The sequence below is a fragment of the Nyctibius grandis genome, chromosome 8 (genome assembly GCF_013368605.1).
Source record: "Nyctibius grandis isolate bNycGra1 chromosome 8, bNycGra1.pri, whole genome shotgun sequence".
NCBI lineage: Eukaryota > Metazoa > Chordata > Aves > Nyctibiiformes > Nyctibiidae > Nyctibius > Nyctibius grandis.
In genome coordinates this window covers 12,704,355-12,716,747 of record NC_090665.1, presented here as the reverse complement: position 1 = coordinate 12,716,747, position 12,393 = coordinate 12,704,355, and the positions used below count along the sequence as shown (strand labels likewise).

The following is a 12,393-nucleotide window of genomic DNA, read 5'->3' as shown; positions in this document are numbered from 1 at the left end:
ACTGATGAGGTGGATATAATTGATTGAGGGGGCAAGAGAGACTAAACTTTTCATCAGTAAGTGGATGAGGAGGAGGGAGCAGGGGTTACCTTTCATGTATGTATATACATATGTGTGCATATATCTCCTCACAGGGGAATGACAAAAAGCCTAGAAAAATCCCTGAGACTGGAGATAAACCTCGGACACAAGACTACCCAGAAGATGAGTCTCTTGGCATTGCAAACCCCTGAAGGCAGCAGTGTTGAGGTAGGCAGGGAGCGGGCAGAAGGGGTCACAGCCCACCATGGGTTTCAGTGCAGAGCTCCTCTGGGCTTTCCGTGTCAGGTCCTGGCTGGCTTAGAGCAAGTGCTGGGGCTCTTTATGATATTCATGTATTCAAGCTGCTCAGCAGATCACAGACAGGGAGAGTTTTCCTGCTGAAGCAGCAGCTGTTTTCACTATCGGGATCCCCCCTCAAGCAAAAGACAGGGCTGTTGCCCCTCTGAGCCAACTCTCTCTCCTCCTGACTTTGTTACCGAGAATATAGGGGCAGGCTCCACAAATTGCCACCACCACTTCAGACCTCTGTATGGGACCAACCAGAAGAAAACTTCAAAGTTTGCCTTTAGGCCAGGTAGCTGAGCAGTGGCAGAATTCAGTTCTTCCCCTTTTCTTCTAGAAATAGACCCAGAACAGATACTATGCATTATTTTTCAGCGTGGGGAGCTCATTGTGGTACCTGCCCCCAAAATACTGGGGATGATCCATTCAGTAGCTCTAAATTGGAAGTAGCCTGGGTGCTGGTGTGAGGGAATGTCCTGGTTTCATGGGGATAAAATTTATAGAATCACTTTTCTGTTACATTTTGTTTCAGTTTGTGGCCAGCTGTGGGATGGTGATCAAGGCCATTAGCAGTGAAAGCCAGGGCAGCTGCCCCAGGCTGGCCCACAGGTGTGTTCTATAGCATTAATGTCATGTTCACTATAAAAGGGAAAGCATGTGGGGATGGGGGGCTCTTTTTGTCCTCCTCTCTTTTCTCTTTTTCATTCTCAACGATTGCTATTCCTGAAGCAACTTGCTGCAACTCTGTCGCTAAGTATAATTTTGTGTGTTTGTGTTACCATTGATGTTGATTTCTTTACTTCATTAAATCTGTTTAAATTTAACCCCCAGGTTTCCCTCCTTTTCCCAGATCCCTTCCTTGATTGGAGAAGGGACGCTGGGTGAGAGAACACTGTTTATTGTTTAGCCCTGGGTGTGGGCTAAACGGAGACAGGGAAGTAATTATGAGAAGAAGAAATCTGAAATTAGTCCACTGATCAATGATCTCATTGAAGCCTGAAATTGTAAGAGTCACAAGGTTCTCAGCAAGGCTGTGCACATTTCTATAGTGCAGGAGCTTTTTCTTTTGAGAAAACAGCTAAGAAATTGGTTTGGCAATTTACTGTTGAACAAAATTGAAAAGGATTGGTCTGAACCAGGAAACGAACAAGTTCAGACCATTTATATTGTGTAGCACATGCACTCAACAATGTGATGAGAGAGGCTTTCTCAGAGGGCATCATTTCAGAGGCTTGCCTTTAATTAGCAGTGAGCTGAAAGTAAACATAATTTGAGAACACTAGGGTTTGGACTGGGTTTATGCAAATTTTCAACCATAAATAACAAATCCGGGTTGAGTATGTGTATCAGAGTTGGTTAGATTTCTTGACCTTTTAGTTGAAGCAAAGCCACAAAGGTATATCTCAAGAGCAGCTTAGCTTTGTCAATCATTATTGAAGTAATGGTATCACAACATAATGCTTAACTTCTGCAGTGATGGCTAAACATATTCATGGCAACACCCTTTGTGTTAAATCTGGAAGAACCGTAGTTAATGATGCGTCTCAGCCACGGGCTGTAAACTTCAGTGACAATCTATTACTGACTGCTGAACAAACCAGAATCACCCCTTCTGCAGCGATCAGAGCTACGGTGCAAACCATCTTCCACCCCTGTTTAACTACGTCATCTGGCTGTATCCATTAGGATCAAACTGGTCCTTGTATCGTGCAGTGAAATTTCGTATCCCTTATGGAGAACCATTGGGGATGTGTGGGTTTTTTCGGATGCATTTTCCTAGCAAACAAACCCCTGGCAGCTGCATAACAGCAGTGGAGGTGCCGGTGGTGGTTGTCTCAGCTTGGGAAGGGTTTCCTTCATCCTTGGTGCACGTTTGGGATCGCAGGCACCGTGCATGGGAGATGGTTGGAGGTAGCGCTGCTTTTCCTGTAATACTAGAACTGCAGCTGAAGGCAACATGTAATGAAAGCACAGCCTCAGAATATGGTCTCCAGTGATTCTTTATTTGTAGCAGGTCCTGTTAAATACAGCCGTGGGTTAATATGGAACTAAGCTTCAGCAACAGGAATTTGTGAACAGCTATGAAAATACCGAAACAACTGCAAGGTGCTGACCTTAAACTAGTGTTCCTTTAACTTCCAGCAGCTGTTTGAGTGCGTCCACGCAAACCCGAATTTGTTCCCTGGCTAGCAGTAATTTCTGAAGCGCAGGAAGCCATTGGGTAACGTGTTCTCTAGCTGAAGGCACAATATGCAGAGAAGTTTTAAAAGCTCCAAATTACAGAGGGTAAAACTGCTGCAAACAAAGCTCTTCCCACGTTCCTCCTGCTAGTGATGCAGAGACCTGGAGCTTTGTGTTTCGCTTCATGGATCACAGGAACTGGAGTTCTGTGTTTAACCTTCTTCCAGGTAACCAAACCCTTCACTGAGACCAGGCTGATTTTAGGGATTTTATGGGGGAAAGATTTCAATTTTTATAGAATTTAGTCATCAGCCTTTTTTATTTTGGGGGGGAAGAATTTTTGAGGACCTGATGAATTTGGGGAGGATTGAAAGTTTACAACAATTCCACCTAATGCAGAGAAAACATGACTGCCTTAATCCTTTATTCTATCTATAGCTATTGAAGTGGAAGAGCACGGGTCTTCAGCAGCATGGGTGGGTGTTTGGCCACATTGATAGATTACTGCCTCAGAGCAGATGCGCTTTGCTGCAGTTTAGCTACGCTAAGGTAGCTCTGCCGAGGTAGTTTGAAGGATGATAGAAGAGAGTCCAGAGGTTGTCATTCAGCCATGAAGAATACTCAGGGTACACGTAATCACAGCAGTCGGCTGTCTGGGTTTGACCTGTTGTTCTAATAATCAGTCAAAGTGCAAAAAAAAATTAAAATATTCTGCACCAGGGTGCATGTGTGACATGGCAAATTAGCTCAGTTTTAGAAGGACATGTCCAGAAGAGTTGAAGCTTCTGTCTTTTTCTCTATTCCTCATTTGGGTTTCAATTGCTCATGAAATTTCATAGATAATATTTTATATGAAAGACGACATATACCTAAAGAGCTCTGGTGAAACTAGGGACTGGAAGGCACTGTGTGCACAGGATCAGACATGCTATAGAGATTTGTGGGGTGATTTCTTGCTTTTTACAGTGACTCAAGGTTTGCACAACAAAATCCGTACAAAGAAGTCCTGTTAATTAGAGATGTAATATGAGATCTCTCAATTATACATATTTGGTACAAATTTCTAACACAGAACAGAGCTTTCCAGATTGACTCAGAGTCAGAAATGTCTGCGTGTTTTGGATATATGCAGAAGGAAATCCAAAGTAATGATTTACAAATTACATTCTAATAGTTTTCTCCAAGAAATAAATCTAAATTCTTCCATCTTGCTCATTCTGCTTCCCAGTGTTATTGCAATTCTATACCTGATCTGAAGGTTTTTGTAGCAAATTTGGGCAAGTGTTATAACACACTTAATGCGAGTCAGCCAAAAACTGTATTGAATTTGATTCAATCATACTGATGAACCACTCCGGTTACTTTTTGCCCAGATAATGTGAAACTTGAGGCTAAGATCAACAAGGCTTGCAAAAATAAACTTGCTTGAGCAGGGAGTACAAAATATACCTGAAAAACAAGTTTCAGGTTCACATATTTGCAATGCCTGTAACCTGACTCTGGGAATGATGCACCACTACTATCCGAAAACAGGAAAATGCTGGGTAGACCACACGTCTGGTCAAAACAGCTTCAATTAACAGCTACATTCACAATTAGCTACTGGAAAATGAGCTACAGACCAAGAATTTGGTCATGGGACGTTTTCAGCAGACATGTCTGAATAGCAAAGCCCAGTTCTGCAAGCAAGTCTCTGACACCTGCTTGTGTCTCCCCGCTCTCATCCTTTCCTCTTTCACATCAAAAGAAATGCCTTGGCTTAGCTTTCATGTGCAAACCATTGAATTTATCGAGCTCTGTGTGAGGTTATCGACTGGTTTTGGTATGGGATAGCTCAGACCAGAGACACGCAGAGGCGACAGCTCAGCCCTGCGGTCTCTAGGGAGAGGTCTGGTTTTCACCCCTGCAAGACTCAGCACCTGTATGGCTCTTCCTCTCCGACTTCCCGCTCTAAGATCAGTAATTATACTGGTAAATTATAAAAAAACAACACGTATCTGCCCCCTCTGATTTACATGTGTGTTTTCAGTTAGCAGGCTCTGAGTCGGACTGTGAGCTTGGCGAGAGGTGAGTGTGGCTCTCCGTTTTCTCACCTGCAGCTGCTCCCACCCTGGGCTCTTTCAGGGATGTTGTGCTCCTGTCCAGCACACTGACACGGCAGAGGAATGAGGGCTTCCAGGAAAGAGCCATTTAGGTTTCCTTCCAGAAGAGGAAAGGGAGGCTGGCAGCCCTTTGGTTTTCAGCAAAAATGCTGCTGGTGCGTGCCAGTGTTCAAAGGCAAACCAGTTGCACGCTGCTTCATACATCATCTGCATCTTCTCCCACCTACACAGAGAAACTTTTAATAGGGTTCCCTTGATGGAGGAAAACTTCTCAATCCTCTACTTACTGATGATGCTTTTTTTTGTGTCGGAAAATGTGCATTGGAGCCAGTATGGTCCCCTCACGCTGGACTGAAAGTTCCTTTTATTTTTCCCTTGTTAGGTGCATTGGGCAGAGAGATGAAAACTTTAGCAGCTGGTATGTGTGGTAAGTTTCAGATCTGTTTTCGAGGGAAAAACTGGCAAATAATATTCTTTGATGGATATATAGAGAGAAAGGCATTAAGAGAGACTGATAGCTTGAGAGCATTTCTCCTGGGCTGTCCCTGTGTTCTGTCTTTACTGACTAATGGGAATCATTTATCCATATCCTCCTCTCTGTACGCTGACAACTGAGCTGAGCAAAACCGATGAGTGATTTCGGGGAGAAATGTTTGAATCTCCAGCCAGCGCTTGGTGCTGAGCACTCAGCACTGAGACATTGTTTTCCAGGGACTTTGATCATGTCCAGTACGCTGATGGGGAAACCGCAACATTTAACGGCTATTTGCAAAAGATGTTAATGAATATGTTAATTTGAAGACACGCAGCCATCTGTCAGTGCTGTCCGCAGATGGTGATGGTACTGTTCTTCCCCTGCTGCCTCTGCCTCAGGTTCCTGATGCTGTTTTTCCTGGCCTTGCTCCTGTCCTGTGGGATCTGCTGCTGCCTGCAGTGCTGGCTGAGACGGCGGAGCTGCCTCCCCCACCGACGCACCGTGGCTGTCTTCGCACTCAGCAGCTCGGATGCCTTTTGTGGTTAGTTCTCTCCTTACCTGCTGCAAGGTCCCGCTGGCCCCAGCTGGCTTCCTGTGGTCCATCCATAGCCCAGGGGAAGCCAGGCTTGAGTGGGAGCTGGGCTGCAGCCAAGTGCTGTGTTTTGGTGAACAGTGGGGTGCCCAGCTCGGGCATCTTGGGGGGGATGTTGGGACCATGGACTGAAGGGGTTAAGCAAGCCACATCCTCTTTTCCCCAGCTGTACCTTCAGCTGAACTAAGTGCTGCCCATGTGTGTCCGTGTGCCCCAAAGATGCCTAGTCAGGGCTTGGCCACGCTAACACTGGAGATGTGTGGGACCTTCTCCTTGGTGCACTCAGCCATGGGCACTGCCTGGAGTCAGGCAGCCCTTCCCATCACATAACCTGAATTTCTCACTCAGGCGAGACTGCACGGGTCTCCTTGAGCCACCCCAGCAGGCAGCTTGACTGGCTAATACACCCCGGGGTCTGTTAAAAAGTTGTCTTGGTGGGTGCTGTTAATCATAGTAGCTGCCCTCAGCATTCCCCCAGGAGCACCCAGGCTTTTGAAGACTGGGCTATAATGACTGTGTGTAGCACCCAGCACTGACCTGGGGTATTGCCAGCAGCATCAGCAGGCTGGGCCAGACAACAGTCCCTCCAAGAAGAATAAAGCTAATTCTGTCATTAGTCTAAGGCCTTCCCAGCAGAGGTATTGCCTGCTTTCTGGGTGGTCATGAACAGTGTCTGCACAAGGAGGACCCACCCCAAACTCACCCAAATTCCTCTGTTCTCACTTCTTGCATCTGGAGTTTGTGGTGAGAGGCTTTGTGATGCCATGCTTCAAAAATTACATCCATGCCTTTCTTGTTTCCAAGTGGTTTGACAGCTCCTCCCAGGCTCACCCCTCTCACCTCCCCGCTTGCTCTTCACGCCTGTCTACAGTTACAGCTTTGCTTTTTCCCCAGCAAGTGAAGTGCCTCAGTGCCCATTCTCCGGATCTCCAAGTCCCTGCACAACTGTGGAGATGCCCTCTTCTCCTGCCCCACAGTTCAGCCTTGAGGGAACTGAGTTGCCTCCATCCTATGAGGATATCATGAAGGAGAACAAGCTCTAGATGCCATGTGTTGGCTTTCTGCGATTCCACTTGGTTCATCGGAGATCTTCCATTATGCTGCAGTAGTGTGAGATAAAATCATCCCTTTCCACAGGTTAGCCAAGAGACTGAAAAGCAGCACATATGTCATCTGAACCTAAAAGGGGAGACAAAATGCAACAGAATAAATGCCAAAAGCATGTGTTGCTCCATCACAGGATCTCAGCTTGATATTTTGATATGGCTCTGGATTTCAAGAAGCTCCCTCGAAGGTCTGTCTGTAGCCGGGGTTTCTGGCTCAGCCTCCAGATTTATCTCTCCAAGGCTGCTTGAGCTGGTGCAACCCTGTGTGTTTTAAGACTGAATGCTGATGAATGACTTGATAGTTACTTCTCAAACTTGGGCTGCCTCCTTCACTCGGCACCGTGCCTACAAACACCCTCTGGCAAAGTCATGTTGTTCTAATACATTGTAATGCAATCATGCCACTCCGCGATGAAGGATCGTTTGCCATGTTTAAAATATTTAGCACAGCATATCAGATTTGTCTAGTGCAAAAAGCAGCAAATTTATGGCTGGGCAGGGAAAGCAAGAGATGGGTATTATGGAGGAAACAGGCAGCGGCAGGAGCTGGTTAAAGAACATGAAAAAAAGTGCGTTTGTTCATTTAAGCTGTTCTTCATTTCATGGTGACTGTCCCCAGCTACTCTTGCCCCGTAGCACTTCAGACCTATGGGCTTTGAATGGCTCAGGACCCACATGGCAGCTCCCCCCAGACATGAATTATTAGCTTAGGTATTTGGTGCTTAGCTACAGAAATTTGTTAGGGTAAAGAATGACATTTTCTTTGAGGTGACCACTGCTGACAGGATGGGAAAAGACTTTAAGAAGACTGCCTTGCACTCAAGCAGGATCAGCTCTACCTAAGCCATTCCTAGGAGGTATTAGCCTGCCTGATTCTCAAATTACAGAGGAAAGATGCCGAATTTCCCTGTTAGCTGGATTCCAGATGAAAGCAAAGATTTCCTTTGTGTGTCATGGGCAGGTCACTGAAGGCTGGATTCAGCCTGCCTGACCTCTCTACCTTTGCTCTCCCAATGGTGAGGGCTGGGGGCTGGAATCGAACCCCCCCTTGGTGCAGAAGGTAAATGTCACACCTAGTGCCATGCATCACATGCCCAGGGAGCCATGAGCTCACAGTCAAAATGGGCAGCTGGGTCCATCTTAAGTACTCCAACAGATCAATGGAAGCCCACAGCCTGCCCTGTGGAGCAGCTCCCCACCTGTAGAGTGGCGTTAGTACCAGTTCCCCTGCTCAGGAAGAAAACTGGGAAGATAAATCCACTAAAGGTTATGAAGTGCTCACATATTCTGATAATAAGGCTATATAAGTACCTTCGCTAGATAAAGAATTATAGCATATTTTGAGAGACAAATTCTCTGCCAGCACCACTGCAAATTATGTCCATAAAATCTTATTTTAGAAGCAGCTTTAATGTTTGACTGTTGTGTGAAAGGAAATAAATGTTACTGTAGCAAAATGAATGTTTGTGCCAGCAGGCTAAAATATTACAGGGCTTATTAATATGGAAAATTAGCAAGTACAGACTCAGCCAGCGGAGAAGTCAAGCAGTTCCTGAGTGTCCTTTTGCTGGCTGAACTTAGTAAGAATTGCAGGTAATCAGCACCTCTCAGGATCAGACCTTTTATATACATAACTGCTTCCACTACTCAACCCCTTCAATTTATGCCCTGAAGCATGAGATTTGATTATATTTGTCACTTCAGCTTGTGTAGCCTGCTAGTGGGCATTAAATCAGCCACCACTTCATTCCCACCTACACACTGCATTTGCTCCAGTGACCCCTTCGTGGAACTGAACTCCACAGGTGGTCTGCATTATAAGCTGCATAAAACATTACCATCTCATGCTTATTAATTGCTTGGCTCTAAATAAATTGCTGCCTTTAATTTTATTGAATGTCACCTTCTAATCAGATGGCTGGAGAGGCTAACAAGCAAGGACTGCTCTGGTTTCAGTGCCTCCATCACTCAACATCCCTATTTCACAAGGTCCAGTAAGCAGCGCTCATTACCGAGGCGGTAAATCCTTCCCCAGGCACCCAACAGAGGGCAAGCGAGGCTTTTGGCGACGCACCCAGGAGGCTGCTGCTCTTGCGGAAATATTTATGGGAACAAGTTTGTGTTTCCGTTCTACTAGTGCATTCCAGTGCACTCAGCTTTGTGTTTGGGGTGCCTTAATTATTCACAAAAGGAATAAAATTATTCCATCAAGTGGCTTATAGTAAAACAAGGTAGTGGCTGTCGCAAAATTAGGCTCCAGCTGGAGTCACCAACATGGGAGAACCTGTGTGCTGTGGTACTTGCATAACATGACAGGAGCCAAGGGTGCTTCCAAAAACTGCTGAAGACCAGGAGCCATCTGCAAAAAAGAGTTCAGATAGGCTTGCTTAGGGAGGGACATAAACTGACCTTGCTGCTGGCTTGGGGTAGGAAAGGAGAGTACCTTAAGAGGGGGACCAGTGAGCACTGCCCTGGTCCTTGGCTTCCCGATCATTGAAATGGAGAAAAGGATGGGTTCCTTCCTTCTACAAACGTGTTTGGGATGGCCCCAGTGACCTACCATTGCCTATGAAAGCTGCTTCTCCCAGCCTGCCCCCTTACTCCCAGGTGCTCCAGCAGAATGGACAAGGTTTCTCCAGCCCTGTGTTCCCACTCTTATAAAAGCAGAGATTTTGCCTGGTATCTGGTGCTTTTGTAAGCACTCAGCCCTTAACGAGGGCAGTTAATGCAGTTTGACTGACATTTCCAGAGTTATAAGGAAAGATGAGCCATTTCTGTATAATTCATCACCTTAGGGATAGGGTCTGCTTTGGAAAAGCACTTGTTCTGCTGTGACCCTCTGGCTGCCACTCATCCTCTGATTTATACTTCCTGCTGACGTTGAGAAGAAATAGCAAACTGCTCTAGAAAAACCCAGAAAACACTAGAAGGCAGATGTATTTGTGGGGGAACTTGTTGTCAGTAAGCCTTGAGAGGGGGAAACGGGAGCAGTGCAGAGGAGCTAATTGCTTGGTGACCATCTGGAAATAAAAGACAAAGGGAAGGTGGCCAGGCACACGGCTGGACTTTCACCTCCGCACATTGAGCTGAATAATAAAGTAATAAACTGGCTCTCAGGCAAAATAGAGCAAAACCGAAGGCAGCTGAGTCATAGCAGGGGATCGGTCAGGGCTGCCAGGAGGGTTACACACGGGAAAATAATAGAAATGCTCATTAATCTGTTTTTTATTGTCACCTGAAGACTCTGGATTATGGGCTAAGGCTTTTGCACAGGGAGGAAGAGGATGGGGCCAGGGACAGATGCTCGCTCTCTTCGGGTCACTAGATGGCACAAGCCTGGCACTTTCCTTTCTCGCTCAAAGGCATCTTACAGCAGGGACCGAAGAGCTACCGAGAGAAAATTGTTCTCCACTCCCTGTAACACTGCTTGGACAGCGTATTGCATCATTAATCCCTTGCCCACAATATTTAACGGATGCAGAAGAGCAAACTGTGGGGGTCCAGCCCCAGCTGAGAGAGAAAACCTCGCTTTCTTCGTGGATTTTTACTTTTCTCTCTTCAAAAGTTTATAAAATGACTGTACGTAGATGTGTCTAAACTGGAGATAAAGTCTACAGCTGTCAAAGCGCCGTTGCTGTAGGTGTGCACTGGGGTCTGGGGTCTGTAGCTACCAGCAAAGGTCTGGGCAGCCTCTGAAATCACACCCCGTTTTCCCAAGGTCTGGTCCTGGTTGTGCTGCTGCCTTTTGTGCGTCCTTGCGGGAGAGCAGTGATTTCCCTGACAGGAGTCAGAGCAGGTCACCTGGCAAAGCACCTTTCTGGGCGAAACTTGGACGTGGGTTAGAGAAACACGGCGCTCAAAGGCAACTGCGTTTATTATATCTCACAAATGATACAATACGTAAGGAAAACAGAATTCTGAACATTCTTATCATCTACTGAAAATAGTTGTTCAGATCTACTGAATTCACACAAAAATCACATTATAATGTGTGTGAAAAAGAGGGAAATACATATTTTGGAAAATATTCATGCAGCTGCAGTAGGAGATAGTCTAGTTCACAAGGTCACAGTAAGAATGAGTCTTAATTAGAGCCAGAGTTATTAAGAACCTTTATGAACAAGGCTGATTGAGGTAGCGAGAGGACAAAATATTGCATACAGAAAAGGACAGCCACTGCAGATGTCATTGTTTTATTCTCTCTTTCACTTGCGTATATCAAAATGGGAAATCAATACAGATCTGTAAGGCACGAAATCAACTTAGCAAAGAGCTTACCTACAAGACTTTGCTATTTTCCATAACCTGTAACCAGCGGGACCTTGGCAGGCTGCACCAAGCTGTGTGCTGTCAGTGGAGAGGGCAATGAGGACCCCCAAGTTCAAGGACACACCACGGGGCAGGTACAGCAGGGAGGAAACCTGAGAGTCCCAGGTCTCAGCTAAGTCCCTGACTCTGCCTATACCCTGGGAAACAAAGCAATGAGACTGACATGCCCAAACATAAAAACACTCCTTGGAAGTTAGTGAAAATCTGGAGAAGGCTTAAAAGCTGTTGGCACTGAAGGATTAAATGTTGGGCCCCAGCTGGAAATTGCATCTGAGCAAAGAGCCTTGCTAAGCTGCCAATGGCCATCAGGAAGGCAGAGTCAGTCTATTGTCATACCCAACCCCACTCCCGGACAGGGAGCTGCTGCTGAACAGGGTGTAGGTAGGTGTTAAGGAAATACCTTCATACCTGAGCTCACCTGCCACATCTTTAGCCTTAGGCACTGGTTGTGATTTTGAAAGAAAAAATAAGTCCTGTGTACTTTCTGGGAGGTTTCTTGCTAACGAATAAACAACCAAAGTAAAATAGATCTGCATCGTGGCATGGTAATGAGCTAATGAGGAGCGAATACTGCAGTCATGAAATCAGTCAGAATTAAACAGTGAATTAACAATTAAATATTAACAACTGATCAAAACATCAGATAGACTGTCAACAGGCTTTGAATAATGAAGAAATGTAGCATTGGACTGGGTGTTACAAAACATTAACCCGGCAAAGCTAAGGCTTGCTGTGACCTTTACCTAGTCCTCTTGTGCAGGAGGTGATAGATCCTCAAAAGCTATCACAGAGTGTGGCTAGAACAGGAGCATGGTTAAAGAATTAACCCTTATTCTACACAGATACTGAAGAAGAGAAAGGCTCACAAATGTTTATGCGATGTTCTTTGTATACATGTGCATTTGAGGATGATGAACCCTGAGTTAAGGTAGTGTTTGGGGTATGTGTGTGCCTTATTTGTGTACCCCCAGGAGGAGCACAGGGCTGGAAGGACTAAGGAGACCCATCCTCCGTATTCACCCCTGACCAGGGCATACATATTTAATCCCAAAGTGTCCACTGAGCTGCTGCTTGATGTGACCCACGCTTTGCAAGTCACAAAACAACTCCTACCACCTTAAAACAAGCTGGGGGCCATTAGGACAAAGGCCCAGAAATCTTCTCAACTACAGCTTACAGGAAAAAAAGAACAGGAGAAATCAATGATCTGAGGTCTGCAATTACACCCATGTTAGCAGGCGATCCCAGACGATTTCTCCTCTGCTAAACAAGAAATAAATCTTC

The 12,393-nt window shown here is 45.7% G+C and overlaps 1 protein-coding gene across 1 annotated transcript; it reads left to right on the top strand.

The window, feature by feature from the left end:
• Positions 1–2,654: 2,654 nt before the first annotated feature.
• TMEM207 (transmembrane protein 207) lies at positions 2,655–6,717 on the top strand. The gene is made up of 5 exons (XM_068407140.1): positions 2,655–2,732; positions 4,535–4,572; positions 4,990–5,034; positions 5,481–5,623; positions 6,569–6,717. The coding sequence occupies exons 1-5, from the start codon at positions 2,658–2,660 to the stop codon at positions 6,715–6,717; spliced, it is 450 nt and encodes a 149-aa protein (XP_068263241.1). The 5' UTR covers positions 2,655–2,657.
• The last annotated feature ends 5,676 nt before the right edge of the window (positions 6,718–12,393 follow it).

Excerpts from the sequence above, each read along its gene's own strand:
- TMEM207 (XM_068407140.1), top strand. The coding sequence starts at position 2,658 with ATGCAGAGACCTGGAGCTTTGTGTTTCGCTTCATGGATCACAGGAACT. Across the intron at positions 4,573-4,989 it reads GACTGTGAGCTTGGCGAGAG|GTGCATTGGGCAGAGAGATG; the intron begins GTGAGTGTGGCT and ends TTCCCTTGTTAG. Across the intron at positions 5,035-5,480 it reads TTTAGCAGCTGGTATGTGTG|GTTCCTGATGCTGTTTTTCC; the intron begins GTAAGTTTCAGA and ends CCTCTGCCTCAG.